The sequence below is a fragment of the Dunckerocampus dactyliophorus genome, chromosome 9, assembly GCF_027744805.1.
Source record: "Dunckerocampus dactyliophorus isolate RoL2022-P2 chromosome 9, RoL_Ddac_1.1, whole genome shotgun sequence".
Classification (NCBI taxonomy): Eukaryota; Metazoa; Chordata; class Actinopteri; order Syngnathiformes; family Syngnathidae; genus Dunckerocampus; species Dunckerocampus dactyliophorus.
The window spans coordinates 30,697,631-30,715,767 of record NC_072827.1 but is presented as its reverse complement, the minus strand read 5'-3'; the positions used below and the strand labels follow the sequence as shown (position 1 = coordinate 30,715,767).

Genomic DNA, 18,137 nt, shown 5'->3' with positions numbered 1-18,137 from the left:
GGGCATGGGTTGGAATCCTGGCTAGGGCTGCGTCAGGAAGTGCATCTGGTGTAAAAACTAAGCTAAAACCTCTCGGCGACCCCTGTGAGCCATTCAGTAATTAGATCTGTGATCACAGGCGGTGCTTTATACCCAGAGCTTGAAAGCTTGTTGAAATGATCCCTTTTACGATTAGCATCAGATCTGGGATTCGTCTTTTCATAATCCCATATGCACATTTTATAAACACATATGATACTAATTTGATACTAATTAAAGGGTATAGGTGGGTACAGTTTAAACCGGGGGTCCCCAACCACAGAACCGGCTGAACTGGGCCGAGGAAACCTTTCAGGCGCAATGATAAAAAAGATAAACACACAAAGAAAAAGACTTTTGCAAATAACTAAATACAATTTCAAGTAAATGCATATCAATTTTGGAAATATCGGCAATTATTTTATTTAAAAAATAATAGTTTGAAGTTTTTGCATGTTTATGTTGTTTGTTGCGAGTGTCCCACTTTGTTTGACAGTCCTTGAACGCACCATTGTACGTGCGCTAGCCTTCTCCCACTCTGCACAGATTGTCAACTATGCTGTATTTTTACCGGGGTTTTTTCACTTCATATTTGCTCCCAAATGCTGATACTCTGTGGGAATGCATAAAGGTAAAGTTTGATGACGTTATTGAGTGCTAATATAACAGCTTCAAGTTAATTCATGCTAGCCTGTTAGCACACACATCAAGCAGCGGCGCTATCATCTTCTCTCTGTAAAACAAACTCCAAGCTTGTAGTGGTGGATGGTGGGTCTGTATTCACTCTCTGCTTTTAATTTGATGTTGTTCCTGTCTTAGTTTTACACAATACATACTAAATGAGATAAATTACATTGCTATACGACCCCCACCACCACCACCCCGGTCCACGGAGATTTGTGGGAGCACGAGCCGGGCGTGGGTCTCAAAAGGTTGTGGACCACTGGTTTAAACGACTTCATAAGAGCAAACATAATTTTTATTGATACAATACTACACCCTGCAGGTCATACGGAACACAACAATAGATGCAGTATGTTCATGTACTGTGATAGGAGTACTAAACTTCCAGGAAGTAGAATGAGAAAATGTAAGATGAAAAAAATAGAGATTGGTTCATAACAGGGATTTTGAAACATCAGATCGTCAAAAAAGCAGATTTGATGCTACAGGGTCAATGAGAATATGTTATACAGTTAGTCCATGCATTCTCAAACTGTGGTTCCAGTACCAGCGGTGATACACAGGAAACAAAAATATGTAATTATATTGGAAATCTATATACATGCAATATACATACAAATGTATTTGCTGGCTCTTCTTCTTCTGCTGGCTCTCAATGAAGGCGGTTGCATCTTTTCCCTCTCCTCTCCTTATCTTCCTCACTTTGCTTCAATGGCTCGCTTTAGTCCTGTCTCATACTTTTAAGAGCCTCTGTCTGCACTGCTCTCCAAATCTAAATCGTGGAATTGATCAACTGGTCTCTCCACGCAATTGACAAGATCTTCTCCATGAGAAACTCAGGTTCAGGGGAACCTGTCTGCCCTGGCAGAACGGTCCACATACCACCGAGTATGCGATGGACAGCTGTGGGAAGTGGAAGGTCACATGCTCGGCGATTCTCCTTTCCGTGGAGGACATGGAAGACGTCTACCTATTCGGAAACATCAGGTCTGGTGCTGTTTGGATGATGTGCTTCCCCCGTGTAGGGTGAGGAGCTTGGTCATCCGGGAGGAGCTCAGAGTAGATCCGCTGCCATGGTGGCTCAGGCATCGAGTCCGGAGGTCTCCTGGACGCCTCCCTGGTGAGGTGTCCTGGGCATGCTCAGCCGGGGCAGACCTAGGACACAGTGTGTCACAGCTGGCCTGGGAACACCTTGGTGTCCTCCAGGCGTCCGGGGACCAGGAAGTCTGGGCTTCCCTACTGAGACTGCTGCCCCCGTGACCCGGACCTAGATAAGCAGAGGAAAACGGATGGATGGATGGTCTATTGGAATGCGGCTACTCTCCCTAACCCAAACAATCTACTTAATCTGCATTTTGGCCTCCCCCCATCCAAGGTCGCGGCTCGACAACAATTTCCCCCAAGAGATTGCTGCAGCGGGACGCTCTGACCTCCTCCTACTATTCTTCACCAACACCTGTTGTTTGTTGTCTCTGTCACGGGCTCGTTCGCGGACGTCTCCATGGCAACTGCTGTGTTATTGCGATGACACCCTGCGAACCGAGGCTCCAAGATTGGGCGCCCTGTGGGCCCACACACTCATGCATCCAAGGACATTCACACACATCCCTTCCCTCATCCAACGCCTTTGCTGCTATATCCACCCGGTGCTGGCGAGACGGCGACCACATTAGCTGTGGCTGGCTTCTGGCCGCGCTGGGATCACCTCAGCCCCCCTTTGCCCTTTAAAGGGTGCTTATTTGTGCCTATTTATGCTGAGGTTTTTTGACAGTCCCACACTGTACTCCCCATAGGAGCTTAGTTTGGAATTGTCTTTTTTCCCTTTCCTCTCCCTCCTTCATTGCCCAGTCATCCTGTCTGTTTGAGAGTTTGAGAAGCATTCTCAAATGCTCAAACTCTGCTAAAAACAAAACAAAACTGTTTTAAGTACTAACCGTAAACTGTTTGTTATAATAATTTCTACACGAGGTTGAATATCGACGCACACTTCCTCCTTGACGTGTTTAATCAATAAAAGAATGATTTCATGCCAATTGGTCCTTGGGTGACATGTGACCTGTTGCTGTTAACTTATTACCTGGAAGAGTCACACACACACACCTGAGAGCTCACCCGCAAGGTCAGGGGGCCTTTTGTTCCTACAGACCGCGGACGTCATTTTCATCAGTGTTAGATTTTTAATGCAACGATGGCAGCAGCAAGGACGCGGATTGGATGGCACAATCTACTTTTTATACTTACAGGTAAACTTTGTGAGGTTTTTTTGTTTTTTTTTTATTATCTTCAAATCTCTGCCACACCTTTTATGATGTGGCGGTGGGCGTCAATCATTAACCCGGCGCTTTGCCACTAAACCGGAAGCAGGTTTCTTTCTATTGAGAAAAACCAAAAGAAATCATTGTTGTTAATTTAACTAATGAATGCACTAATGCTAATGAATGCACATCTATGCCGCCTTCAAAGCTATTCAAACACCTCCAACGAGGTTTTACGGTTTTATACCTAAGCTGTCACCGTGTAGTAACACGCACATTCCTGATCATATGTAATACTTACAGTATTTTGCCTTGTTTTGGTCTTTTTAAGCATTAACGCAACTTCTTTCTCGGGTGCGTTGATTTCGCATAGCAACATAGAAACGACCGCTACACCTTGCGTTAACTTTTCCAAACTCAAAAAAAAACAACACAGCAGCAGTGGCGGAGGCTCCAATATGTAGTGTTACCTTTGGTAGTGGGAGCGAGTGTGCTAGTGAAGCTAGTCGCTAGCCAGCTAGTAGCTAGCCAGTGCGGTGTGGCTAGGTGTCACTATGCCAGTAAAGTAGTCCTTTGGTGTAACAACATTAATAACAATAATAAGAACAATGTTGCTGTAGCTTGGTTTATATGCAGGTCACATTATGTAAATGGGGCGTTGTTGGTAGTTTTTGGAGTTTATTTTTATCTTTTTCTCTGACTATATTGGTGTGATTTCATGTCTAAAAACATATTTAGAAGATTGTAAACAGGTTTTCTATGCCATAACTACAAAAAAAGGCATCCTACCTACATAAATTTGCCTATCGCAGTCGAGTCTGTGACCAATTGACCGTGATAAATGAGGGATTATTGCCAAGGGAACATACATTACATTGTCTGATATGTATTTCACTTTCACATTAGTGCTTCCCAGCTGCAGGAGCATGCAGGTTTCAATCCCAGAGGAGGAATATGTGGCCGCAAAAGGAGAAGATATCACTCTGACCTGCTCCTTCGTTCCGGCCAAACCTGACTTTAGCATGCTGGTTCTCACGTGGGAAGCACATCCCGACGACATTGAGGCTCCAATGGTAAAACTTTCATTGAAGGTCTGGTATTGGTGGCGAGGACATTAACTTGCAAAAACCTCGTGACAAATGAGAGTGGAGGAGAAAATTGCAGGACATTTATATCACAAAAAGAAAAGAAATATTACAATTTAAAGATAACGATTTTCTAATACAATGCCAGTGAGAGAAGGCAAAGATGCATTTTATGGTCACAAAGGTGTCCGGGGGAGTAACTGCCACTACATTTGTTTGTCCAGAGGCTAGTAAATCTGAGGGTGACACAAGGGCTAATAAACTAACTTAATCATTCACACTTACCAGTTTTTCTTTTTTTTTTTTATTAAACTTTCAAAAAGCATGTTTTCTATTTGAATCTGATGATAAGCAAGTGCTTAAATGTCATATTGTCATACTCAAAATTTTGAGATGTTCTCAAATACGGTATTTTTAGTACTTTATTATTACCTCCGCCAAGTGCAGCGCGGTTTGTGTTCAAATTAGCTTGAAAAGTTCTGAATGCATTGGGATGAAATTTTCAGAAATTGTCAGAAATGGGATATGGAAGGACTGATTACATTTTGGGGGTGAGCCAAAATCTATCAATCCTACAGGTAATTATTATTACCTGCTACTACTGCCAAATTTCTCAACCGATTCAAGCCATTCCAACATGAAACTGTTCAACACATTCAAGCTACCTACGGTATATTTTTATTTTATTTTCACAAAATCCACACTTTTCCGTAAAAGTGCTATGACCTACTACTACTTCCACATTTCTCAGCTGATTCACCTCATTCCAACATCAACTCATTCAACAAAGTCTGGACATTCATGCTATTAGCCACAGCACAATAATTCCCACATTGTTTCTTCCGGAACGCAAAATGCCTTTGATCTAACGCGTTCTAGCTACTTCCACATTTCTCAACCGATTCAGACCGTTTTAACATCAACGCATTCAACTAATTCAGGATATTCACGCCATTTCCCACATACCAAGAATTCCCACTTTTGTTGACATTCCCATTTTTTGGAATGCAAAATGCCTGTGATCTAAAGAGTTCTAACCACTTCCACATTTCTCAACCTATTCAGACCGTGAATCCCGGTACATTGCGCTATCATGCTAAATGTTAGCATGCTAACATTGGAATGCTAGCATTTACTAGCATTTTTAGCTATTTTCATGGGTAGACACATACAGTATATATATTAACATTTAGCACTATCATTCTAGGTGTTAGCATGCTAACATTAGCATAGTAGAATTTTTAGCCATTTTTGTAGCTAGTCACATATATAAACACTTAGCACTATTATGCTATGTGTTAGCACGCTAACGTTAGCATGTTAGCATTGCTAACATGATAACATTAACATAGTAGCATTTTTAGTCATTTTCATTGGTAGACATCTATATAAACACTTACCACTATTATGCTAGGTGTTAGAATGGTAACATTAGCATCTTAGCAGTGCTAGCGCTGCTAAGATAAAATAAATGAAGAGCCATGTAGCTAGCTCGGCCCTGCGCGGCGGCCGGCGCTTAATTTGTCTTTGATGTTTCTGCTCAGAGACAATATCTTTCTTCTTCCACAAATGTATTACATTTTTGTTGTGTCTGTCTGTTCCAGAAAACTGTGGCCACCTTTTTTTTAAACAACCCGGTGGACATCTCTCCCGCATACGAAGGTCGAGCATTTTTGGAAGTAGATGTTGCCCGTCAGCTAAGCACACTGCGCTTAACAAAGCTGACTGTGAAGGACAGTCGTAGCTTCCAGTGCAGCGTCAAGATCCCCAATGATGATGAAGGAACGACTGCTGCCTCCACTTCCCTTCTAGTTCTAGGTGATGACAACTCATACGCTTTAAGTTCGTTTTGAGTGTCAAACTAATCATTTAGGACGTCGTCTCCCTCCAGTGGCTCCCTCTGCGCCCATGTGCAGGCTTCAGGGAACAGCAGAATATTGGCATGACATCACCCTCACCTGCATGTCTGAGGAGGGCTCCCCAAAACCTAGCTATCAGTGGAAGAGCTACAGTGTGGAGAACATACCCAGACAGTTCCCGCCCAAGACCGCTGAGAGTCCGTTTCCCCCGTATGAGTGTTTACCGCATGTGAAGGACCACAACGTTGACCGCATTTATCGTCTTTGCCTTACAGAAGATGGAGCGCTATCACTTTTCAACATTTCAAGGGAGACGTCCGGCTTCTTTATTTGTGTATCAACTAATCGAGTTGGCTCCGCCAGCTGCAACTTCACCTTAGCCGTGATGCCCGGTGAGTCATGAATGAACGTATTCAACGTCACGAGTATAACATATTGCACGACACAGCAGCCACAAAGCCAGCCTGGACAAGTGGAACACGCATGGCTTTCACGCCAACATCTGAAAGCGCATGCAGGGATAGATAAACCGCTCGTGGTTGAAAAGCAGCCACTGCTGCCTTCTGGGATAAATAAAATACGACATCAGGAGGTAGTCTTCAGCCTGTGCTCATCTTTTTTGATTGGCTTTTATTTGCTTTTGTGAACCACATCCCCGGTGACTAGACCAGTCTCAGGGAAATAGAGGCATTGATTGGAGCATTTACAGTACACTAATCTCTTGATTGTCACAGTTGTTTGCTTCCAGACCCAACCATGATAAGTGAAGTCACATGAATAAGGATTCTTTATTTATACGTGGAATATGTAGTGTGGTTCAAGTGTGAATTACACCTCTCATGATAATAATTAATGAAAAAAATGGTCTAAAAAAAATGTTGTCGATAATATCAATTATCGACGATCATTTGTAGCACAATTATCGACGAGTAAAATTTGTTATCTTGACAGGCCTAATTCCAGCCATTTTTCAAAAGACCACCCCTTCTCAGTGCCGGCCATTTTAGACTATTTTGACGGATGTTTCAAGGCACACAGAATATTGTGTTCTGTGGCTCTATAAACATGGAACCTACCAAAAGAAAGATGAGACTCCTTTCTTTCTTTCATCCTGTTTCTTTTTACCGTTTTCCGTTCTTGAGTAACCAGCAGTAGGGAATAGGTAAGTTTCAGGACAATATCGGCTCCTGACCAGTAAAAGGAAGAAAACCAAGCTTTTTAAAAGATACATTTCAAGCATAACTTTCACTTTGACACAAATATTTTTTGCTTTTGCTGAAATATCAACAAACAACGATACCAACATAAACAACACAAAATAGGTCAAAATAACTATTTACAAATATAACACCATAAGCTAGTGACAATTTTCACATTTGGAAGTAAACTATGTGTGTGCATGTGTGCATGCGTGTGCATGCGTTAAAATGACCCTACAATGCTAACCTTCTACACTCCTCCACGCTCTCTCACTTCCTCCTTCCTGTCATGTGTGATTTTTTCCAACGACATGATCTCTGCCGAGCTCTTATCAAATGCACTTCTGCCACCAAAATTGCTCTGAAGTGAAATGCATTAGTGGAGAGTTGCGTCATCACCTCTTTTTGCCTATCGCACCAAAAAAACGTAAAAGACGTATGAATACGTTGTTGGGATCCGGCGTTCGGGTTTATAAAAACTTATAACTCCATCTTTGGGATCGAATGAGATAATGAATCTATTTTTGCAAACCCGTGATAGAGCCAAGCCACGAAAGTTGAAGCGTGGAGTGGCGAGGGCTAAAGGCTAAAGGCAAAAGGCTTAAAGGCTCCTGCTGACGTCTGGCACAGGGATGGGCAAACTGCGGCCCACGGGCCACATTAGGCCCGCCAAGCGTCTTGATCCGGCCCACCGGGCATTTCCAAATTCCTTTTAAAAACCTTTAGCATCAAAACTGTAGCCGGCAATATGGCTTGCAGTGCTACTGTGGCAAAATAGTCAGATGCAATCTGTAGCTCATACAAAAAGCCCTCCAAACAGCACATGTCAACACACGATGCACAAAGTAACCTACCTACTGCACCATGTGGACATACAAAGAAATATCTACGCAATACCCATGCCAAAATAACACCCATATATTCCCGCCGCAAGGTATGCTGGGTAGCTTTTGGTACTCTTTCTGCCAACATTTTGCCGTGTTTGTCGCATTTTTGCTTGATTGCAAAACATGTTGAGGAGGTCCTCAGAGAAGTAAACAAGCAGAAGTTAACATTTCCAATGTTTTATTGCTCATAGTTTATATTGTTGGACAGCGGGACTACCCAGCATACCTTACGGGCATTTGGAAATAACAGCTTTAAGTTACGTGTCGTGTTTAGTGCTTAGTTGTTGTTTACCACCCATGTAGTAGTAGTAGTAGTAGTAGTAGTAGTAGTAGTAGTAGTAGTAGTTCATTTATGTGATGTGTTCATTTGCTTTGGGTGTGTTTTGTTGTTTGTTTGATGACCACTTATACATGGACGGCCCCTCTGCCAGTTTCTTTAAACCCAATGTGGCCCGCGATTCATGAAGTTTGTCCGCCCCTGGTCTAGCATCTGGAAAATCCTAATCAACCACTTTAAGAACTTTCCATTCTATGTCGGGAAAGGGTATTGACGGCAAAAATGAATTTACTCAGTGATTTTATGAAGTAACATATAAAAGTAGATTTTAGAATAACTCTTTGCATTGATGTTTATTGATTGTATTAAGTCCAATGTAATGATTTTATCGATGAATGTAATAACCGAGTGAGCGATTCCAAGTGCTCCATAGAAATAATACTTCATTAAACTGTCAGCTGACCAGATGAACGTTGGTTTAAGGAGGCGAAAGCGGAAGGGGGATCATCAAAGACAACATTGCATAATCAACTTGCACCAGCCAGGGTCAACAGCCAGGTATGGTCACAGAATGTTGCCAAAACAGACCCAACTATCACCTGCTGGCGTCACGTCAAGGAATGTGGGAGAAAGTTAACTTTGGAAAGACTGGCGCCAACGGTCTGAGCAAAATCATAAAAGGCGGACGGCGGGGGGAATGATCAGGACCTTCTCTCATTCAGCTGGCTTGGAGGCCCAGGAGATCCGGTGGATGAGACGAGGTCCGGAGCTTCATAAACTGTAAGGATATTCTCTGCGATTTATTCTCAGTACAATTCTTCAACCTAATCTGCTGTGTGAGTCTTCTTTCCTTCTCATAACTGGAGAATTTAATCTCCAACAGTATGAATAATTATGAATTGTAAAATAGAAATAATAATTGACCTTCTTCTCGCTATATTGCCATGCAAATCAATAGTGATAGTGACTCTAGCATGCTACCGCTGTAACGCCACAAAAGTCAGCTAGAAGTTCAGCAAAACCAATTGTAGAAAAGCAGACGACAATTCAAACCACGGTGGGCAAATAAAAAACAAGCAGTATCATTTCCAAAATCCATAAAATCATCAGACTTCCGTGACAAACGTCTGACACGAGAAGATATCTTTTCTTCCCAGGTGGCACAAACGTCGGCACTACTGCAGGTATAATTGGAGCCGTCATCGCTGGAATCATCCTTCTCGGAATCGTCACCTTCTGCTGCTGCAAGAAAAGGGGCAAAAAGGACGAGCATGCTAAAGGGTATGACTTTTTTGTCGTCCTGGTTATTTTAGATGCTCAGAATTTGATGTCAAAATGCATCCTTGCATCCAATTTCTTTCCCACAGAGAAATGGAATTTTCTGACAAGGATGCTCCTGAGGCTGGAACTCGGTACCGGGATGAAGCGTCTAATGGTGGAACACAGCGGACTGAGTACAAAGATGCTGTTCCTCAGAACACAGACGATTTTCACCCTCATGGCGGTTACGGTAGCGGTAGGGAAAACAACGATGGCGACAGCGCTCAGCGTTACCAGGACAGCCAGCGTGATCACCGCCGTGGCAGCCGCGATCACCTGGACGAAAAACACTGTGAGGAACGTAACGAGCACAGAGGTAGTCGCGACAGGCTGGACGATCGGCGGGGCAGCCGAGATCGCCTCAATGATCAGCGCGATCGCTACAGTCCTGATCGATGTGATCGTTACGGCGGAAGTCGAGATCGCCTCGACGTACGCGACGAGTACAGAGGTAGCCGCGACAGACTCGACGATCAGAGTGACCGTTACGGCGGAAGCCGTGACCGCCTCGAAGAAGGGAAGCAGTACAGAGGAAGTGGCGAAAGGCTCGACGATCCTCGCGACCGCTACGGTGGAAGTCGGGATCGCCTTAATGACCCCTATTACCGCTAGCTTACTTTGTTAGAATCATGATGGGGTGCATGGGTACGGCATTACCATGCTTACCTATGTACGGTACTTTGTTTTAAGGGTTCATTTTCGGTACAGCAAGGGAACAACATGCAGAACTTACTACTTAACTTGAATGATTTTTAAAATGAAACATCAAAAACTGAAAACTATAGCAGGTAAATCTCCAATAAATGTGTTCATTCATTTTCAATGGAGATTTGAACCGCCAATCTCCTGACAGTGAGGTTGACATGCTAACCTCTCGGCCACCGTGCAGCATCGCCAATAAGTGCAACTCTCATTTTAAAAATGGAAATATGAAAAAGAAAGTCTGAGTTATTATTTTATTTTTACTAAATGAAAGCTCCTTATTGGCTGAAGTGCGGTATTCATAGTTCCAGCATGTAGTCCTGTTCACGATCTCTACTCAACAATGCTGGCACACTGCTTTCATCTTATGCGCTTGTCTTTGTCCGTTTAAGTGTTTCACCGGGAAGGCCAAGTGTTCCTAAACGGGACACTTTAACGACAGAAGAGGGTTTTCAAGCTCTGATTTATTGTCGGCATTATTGCTAGCCATTATTCCCACTAACCAAAGGCTGGGCTGCCCCGTGCAGTGGAACCTCAGTTAGCGTCCGCCCTGGTTAGCGTGTTTTTCGATTAACGTTGAAAATTTACGCCAGAATTTCACTTGGGTTTGTATCCATTTTTCATTATGCGTTCAATATGGCTCTCGTCTTGTCGCGTCATCAATACACCACTGTCCGACTGTCTTCTTAATGTATTTTTATCACAAACCGTCCTGTTAGCATCTTTAGCTTGCTAGCAAAATGGCACCCGGAACAGGAAGTCAGCTATGTTGCCCGTCTATGATGTCATCAGCGGTTCACTCTCACAAATGCTAACACAAAACACTTTCACAATGATAGGTTTACATGCATAAAACGATTCCAAATGCATGTAAATGACGAATGAAAGGGATTTAGGAGCATTTAAGTTGACTTTTAGCTTCACTGAAGACGTGCGACAAAGACATGTGGTGGTGAAATCAACACGGACGCCACCTTTGTGTTTTGCTATGAGTTATTTCTGGAATTCAATAGGGTTTCTCACCTTCTTTATCAAAATGCTACCACTTGCAACTTCCTTTCGCTCCATTTTGAGTTAATGGTGTGAGAACCACTATTGAATTCAAGAAATAATTCATGGCAAAACAGGAAGGTGGTGTCCATGTGGTGTCTCGCTGCCGCATCGTGTCTTTGGGAACAGGAGTAAGTAACGTGAAATGTTCATTTATCCCTTTCATTCATCATTTATGTGATGCATTAATGGAATTGTTTTCTGAAAGTAAAACTATAATTGTAAAACTATAAAAACATGTTTTGTGTTAACATTTTCGGCTTTCTGGATCTAATTAATGACGCAAACCAAGGTTCCACTGTATTTGCTTCCAGACAAATGTGTGTCTGTTGTCACTACGCCATCCACACCAGAAACGCCATCGGTTCTGCACGTGCGCGAGACCAACATCACATCCTTCTTTCGCAAATTTTTACGATTGCGTGGTGACAGCGACGTCTGTATGGCGAGGCAGTTACACTTCCTGTCCCTCACTTATTGTGAGGGTTTGTATGACAGTTGTCTGGATCCCAGTATGCAGAGGCGTACACGAGTTATGAGAGAAAGAGTCTTTAATACTGGTGTAAGCAGCTCAGGAACAAAAAACTACGATGCCACGGAAAAGAAAAGGGCATCGCGGAAAAATGGAACAAGATATACTGTAACTGAAAAATATACCAAAGCTGGTCAGGCGGAGCTACCACAAAGCCGTGAGGAAAAACCAGGCGGGACTGGATGGCCGACGGCAGCAGCACGGATCTTGGCTTGGAGGTTCTGCCACGAGGAATCACCGAGTGCCATCCAGTCGCCACAGGTGAGCTTAAAAAAGGAGTGACCGACAATGAGGCACAGCTGTGCCTGTTCTGTAGCTCCGCCCAACTAGAGATCACCTGGGTCTGTGTGATGACACAAAAGCAGAAAATGAACAAGTGAAAGGAAATAAGCCACAAATAATAACCTGTACCCAAAATGTAAAACTAGTGTCTACGCCAGGCGTGACAGTATTCCCCCCCCTCATTCAATGGACGCCCCCTGGTGGACCACCTGGTTTGTCTGGGAACCTACGGTAAAAATCAGAAATGAGGTTATTGTCGAGAATAAGCGGCCGGGATATCCATGAACGGTCTTCGGGACCATAACCCTCCCAGTCCACCAGAAACTGCACACCCCTGCCTCGTCTCCTGGCGTCCAGGATCTCCTTGACGGTGTAGGCAAGATGACCATCCACAAGCCGGGGAGGTGGGGGGGTCGCCAATGGGGGGCTCAGAGTACTGGAGACCACTGGCTTCAGACGGGAAACATGGTGGACCGGATGAATCTTGAGAGAAGGGGGAAGTTTTAGGCGAGCCGTCACCGGATTGATCATCCGCTCTACCTCATAGGGACCAATAAATCTGGGCGCTAGCTTCTTAGTCTCTCCTGCCAGGGAGACATCCCGAGATGACAGCCATACCTTCTGGCCGGGCTTGTAGGCGGGGGCTGGTTTGCGGTGGCGGTTGGCGAGCCTCTGATTACGCTTGGCCGTACGGGATAGAGCGGCCCTGGTACTGCGCCAGACGCGATGGGCACGGCGAAGGAATGCGGCCAGCGAGGGTACAGTGCAATCGGCCTCTTGGGAGGGAAAAATGGGGGGCTGAAAGCCGTGCACCACATGAAAGGGGGAAAGGCCTGTCGCAGAACAAATGAGGGTGTTGTGGGCGTACTCTACCCATGGGAGATACGTGGACCACGAAGAAGGACGCTGCTGGCACACACACCTCAGTGCTGCCCCCAAGTCCTGGTTGGCGCGCTCCGATTGTCCGTTGGATTGGGGATGGTAGCCAGATGATAAACTTGCAGATGCACCCAGAGACTTGCAAAAGGCTTTCCATGTGGCAGAGGAAAATTGAGGGCCCCTGTCCGACACCACGTCCTGAGGGATGCCGTGAAGGCGCACCACATGCTGAATGAGTAACTTGGCTGTCTCTATGGAGGAAGGGAGCTTGCGGAGGGGTATGAAGTGTGTGAACTTGGAAAATCTATCCACAATAGTGAGTATAACAGTGAATCCTGAGGAGGGCAGACCGGTGACAAAATCCAAAGAGATGTGAGACCAAGGGCGAGACGGGATAGGGAGGGGGTGGAGCAGTCCTGCTGGCGCCTGATGGGACGACTTGCCTCGTGCACAGTTGTAGCAAGCCGCCACAAAGCTCTTGGTGTCCGCATGAAGGGTTGGCCACCAAAAACGTTGAGCGACAAGAAACGCTGTACGTCGGGCCCCTGGGTGACAAGCGATCTTAGAGCAATGAGCCCAGACCAGGACCTCTGAGCGAAGGGGTCTTGGGACAAAGAGGCGGCCAGGCGGACAACCACTTTGAGGAGGAGAATCCTTGGAGGCTTCTGCCACCCGTCTCTCGATCTCCCACCGCAGGGCACCCAGAATCCGAGACTGGGGGAGGATAGTCTCTGACTTCGGCTCTTCCACTGCCGGGGAATACATCCTGGATAATGCATCAGGTTTTCCATTGAGGGAACCAGGGCGGAACGTGATGCAAAAATCAAACCTCGTGAGGAAGAGGGCCCACCGCGCTTGGCGAGGGTTAAGGCGCTGGGCAGAACGGATGTAGGAGAGGTTACGATGGTCCGTGTAAATCACAAAGGGGTGAGCCGCCCCCTCCAGCCAATGTCTCCACTCTTGGAGAGCGAGTATAACTGCCAGAAGTTCTCGGTTGCCAATGTCATAATTCCTCTCTGCTGGTGAGAGGCGTCGAGAGAAAAAGGCACAGGGGTGCAGTTTCTGATCCGCTGTGGACCGCTGGGAGAGCACGGCCCCGACTCCGGTGTCAGATGCATCTACCTCAACAAAAAAGGGGAGAGTAGGGTTAGGATGAACAAGCACCGGAGCGGAAATAAAAAAATGTTTAAGGCGCCGAAAGGCTCGGTCTGCCTCCAGCGACCAACAAAAGGGAACTTTAGATGATGTGAGCTTATTCAGAGGTTCCGCCACCTTGCTGAAATCCCGTATAAAACGCCGGTAAAAATTGGCAAAACCCAGGAACCTCTGCAACAGCTTCCTTGATGTAGGAATGGGCCAGAGGGCCACAGCCTGGATCTTGGCTGGGTCAGGTCTGAGTTGCCCTTTTTCCACAATGAAACCCAAAAACGACACCGAAGACATGTGAAAAGTACACTTCTGGGGTTTAACGTACAACTTATTCTCTAGCAGTCTTTGAAGGACTATACTGACGTGCTGCCTGTGTTGTTGCGTGGAACGAGAAAAAATAAGGATGTCGTCTAAATAAACAAACACGAACCGGCCGATCATATCACGAAGAACGTCATTGATCAGGCACTGAAACACGGCAGGAGCATTAGTGAGACCGAAGGGCATGACGCAATACTCAAAATGCCCTAACGGTGTGTTGAAGGCAGTCTTCCATTCATCCCCTCTCCGTACCCGCACCAAATGATAGGCGTTGCGTAGGTCGAGCTTAGTAAATATGACCGCGTCATGAAGCGGCGTAAAAGCGGAATCGATGAGGGGCAGAGGATATTTATTACGGACCGTAATTTTATTGAGGGCGCGGAAATCTATACACGGACGTAGAGTACCGTCTTTCTTTTTAACGAAGAAGAACCCAGCTGCAAGCGGAGAGGAAGAAGGACGGATATGACCCGCAGCCAGGGAGGATGAGATATATTCCTCCAGTGCATGTTGTTCAGGTTGTGAAATATTGTACAAACGGGAGGAGGGGAGAGGAGATCCCGGCAACAAATCAATGGCGCAGTCGTATGGACGATGGGGGGGAAGAGAAAATGCTTTGATCTTGCAAAAAACCTCACTAATATGATGGTATTCTCTGGGTACAGATGACATATCGGGAGGAGTACAGGTGGAAGGTTTAACAGCACTGACAGGGGAAGAGGCAGCCCGGAGACAATGACTATGGCAAAAGGTGGACCAATTAGAAATTTTAAGAATAGACCAATCTATAGTAGGATTATGCCGCTGCAGCCAGGGCAACCCAAGCACCAACGGGGCTGAACGAGACGGAATAACAAAAAACTTAATTACCTCGTGGTGGTTACCCGCAAGCAGCAACGAGACCGCGTGTGTCTGGTGGGAAATACTCGCCAGGTGGCGCCCATCAAGAGAACGGACATTCTTAACATTATCCATCTTAGAAACTGGAATATTCATAGAATTAATCAGTCCACAATCAATAAAATTTTCATCAGCCCCCGAGTCAATAAGTGCCCGTACAGGACACGTTCCCCCCGGCCAAGAAAGAGTACCTTCTATTTGGAGACGTCCCACCATGGATGACGAAGCCGAGGCCTGAGTGAGAGGGAGGGGTCCTCCTCCCCGAGGCGTATCCCCAGTGGACGACGAACGACGTCTTGTGGGCCGGGCTGGGCAGGTTGCGATGTTGTGGCCCGCCTCCCCGCAGTAGAGGCATAGGTGCAACCTTCGGCGACGGCTCCTCTCCGCCGCCGACAGACGACTACCTCCGAGTTGCATGGGCACCACCCCCTCGGCGTCTTCTAGTGGCGTTCCGGCGCTGGAGGGTGGAAGCAGCGGGTTCGAACGAAGACCAAGCTGTGGAGCCGAATCAAGCCGGGGTGGTGGAAGAGGCTCCGCCTTCCGCTGTGCGCTGCGCTCCCGCAGGCGGTTGTCGAGGCGGATGGAGAGTGAGATGAGATCCTCCAAGGAGCGGGTCTCATCCCGAGCGGCCAATTCATCCTGGAGGCGAGCGTTGAGACTGGCCAGGTAGACACACCGCAGAGCCTTCTCATTCCAGCCGCTTTCTGCTGCCAAGATCCGGAAGGAGATTGAGTGATCCGCCACGGACGCGGCGCCTTGACGTATGGTAAGGAGGCGGCCGCCAGCCTCGCGTTCCCTTACGGGGTGATCAAACACACTCCGGAATTCTGCCGTGAAGAGAGGTAAGCTGGAGCACAGTTCCGGTTTGCTTTCGCACATCGCCATGGCCCAACTGGCGGCACGACCGGAGAGCAAGCTGAGCATATATGCCACTTTAGAGGAGTCCGTGGCGTACGTGTGGGGCTGTTGGGCGAAGATCAAGGAGCACTGGTGTATGAAGAGCTGACACTGGCCAAAGTCGCCGCCATACCTTGCTGGGTGTGGAATGCTGGGCTCACGGAAAGCGAAATGGGAGGATACAGCAAGTGTATCGCTTGCTGCTGCGGGCTGCGTTGGTTCAGCAGCCGCTGTCTGCGGGGCTCCCGTGATACTTGCGTGCAGCTCGCGCACCAGCGTGGTCAAGTCACTCAACGTTTGCTCGTGGGCACTAATGCGCTGGCCATGAGCCCGAAGAGCCATCTGGACCTGACTCTCCTCTGCGGGATCCATACTTATTGACTCGGTGATTCTGTGAGGGTTTGTATGACAGTTGTCTGGATCCCAGTATGCAGAGGCGTACACGAGTTATGAGAGAAAGAGTCTTTAATACTGGTGTAAGCAGCTCAGGAACAAAAAACTACGATGCCACGGAAAAGAAAAGGGCATCGCGGAAAAATGGAACAAGATATACTGTAACTGAAAAATATACCAAAGCTGGTCAGGCGGAGCTACCACAAAGCCGTGAGGAAAAACCAGGCGGGACTGGATGGCCGACGGCAGCAGCACGGATCTTGGCTTGGAGGTTCTGCCACGAGGAATCACCGAGTGCCATCCAGTCGCCACAGGTGAGCTTAAAAAAGGAGTGACCGACAATGAGGCACAGCTGTGCCTGTTCTGTAGCTCCGCCCAACTAGAGATCACCTGGGTCTGTGTGATGACACAAAAGCAGAAAATGAACAAGTGAAAGGAAATAAGCCACAAATAATAACCTGTACCCAAAATGTAAAACTAGTGTCTACGCCAGGCGTGACACTTATAATGCGTACCCTGTGGGAACTCAGTATGCCTCTGTCCCGTACCGATTACGAATCCATGTACCGTTAACCCCACTGAGGATAAATACAAGAAAGTAACTGAATAAAAGCGTGTTACTGAGTTTGTTTTTTATATTTTTGTTGTTTATAGTATGCCCATACAGTGGTCCCTTGCTCTATCGCGGACAGATTTTTCTTTTTTTCTTGCAGCGTATGAACGCTGCGAGCCTGGCCCTTTAAGAAGAATTGCATTAGGGGAAGTTGAGTGTCTCTCTCTCTCTCTCCCGTTGCTCATTCGTCTGCACCACCCATTGTCTTCTGCGTCCTGATTGGCTGTAGGCCATTGTCAATCAATCTCCTTCCTCTCCTGTGTCATTGCTAGCTTGCTAGCTTGCAAATGAATGTTCGGTTTGAACAAAGATACAAAAATGCTGCAGTACAGTCGAACGGCGCCAGGACGAAAAGGCACAGTCGCAGGAGTGAAATATGCGTGAATCGCTTAATCATTTCTTGTATCCAACCTGTAGGTTGATCATTACAATTCAAAGGAAGGTTTCAACTTTTTGGTGAGAGACAAAAGAAAAATGCGATATGAGAAAAGTTTACAAAGTGTATGGTGAGGGCTTTTACAGCCTTGAAACATATATAAGAGTAAAAAAAATGAAGTTGGCTACTTTGGGAACCTAAGTTTATCCCCTGCGATAAACGAGGGAACTCTGTGCAGCTTTATACCCTGTTTTTAAAAATATTTGATTGTTCTTTCTTCAATTAAAATCCTTGTAAACTTTTTATTTGTTATGATTTCTTTGACTTTCTGCATTCTCTTATGTTAATGTTGGGTGTGTTTTACTTAACCTGGTCAGCCTTGATGCTGTTTTTATGAATAAAGTTATCAATAGTTTTTGGCAGTTGTATTGGATAATAATGATCAGGATGTTTTTTTTC

The 18,137-nt window shown here is 45.9% G+C and overlaps 1 protein-coding gene across 1 annotated transcript; it reads left to right on the top strand.

Annotated features, from left to right (window-relative positions):
- The first annotated feature begins 513 nt into the window (after nt 1-513).
- gpa33b (glycoprotein A33 (transmembrane), paralog b) lies at nt 514-18,036 on the top strand. The gene is made up of 7 exons (XM_054787399.1): nt 514-649; nt 3,864-4,030; nt 5,647-5,860; nt 5,934-6,098; nt 6,177-6,293; nt 9,422-9,545; nt 9,632-18,036. Exons 1-7 carry the CDS (start codon nt 640-642, stop codon nt 10,194-10,196), a joined length of 1,362 nt encoding a protein of 453 aa, XP_054643374.1. The 5' UTR covers nt 514-639; the 3' UTR covers nt 10,197-18,036.
- The last annotated feature ends 101 nt before the right edge of the window (nt 18,037-18,137 follow it).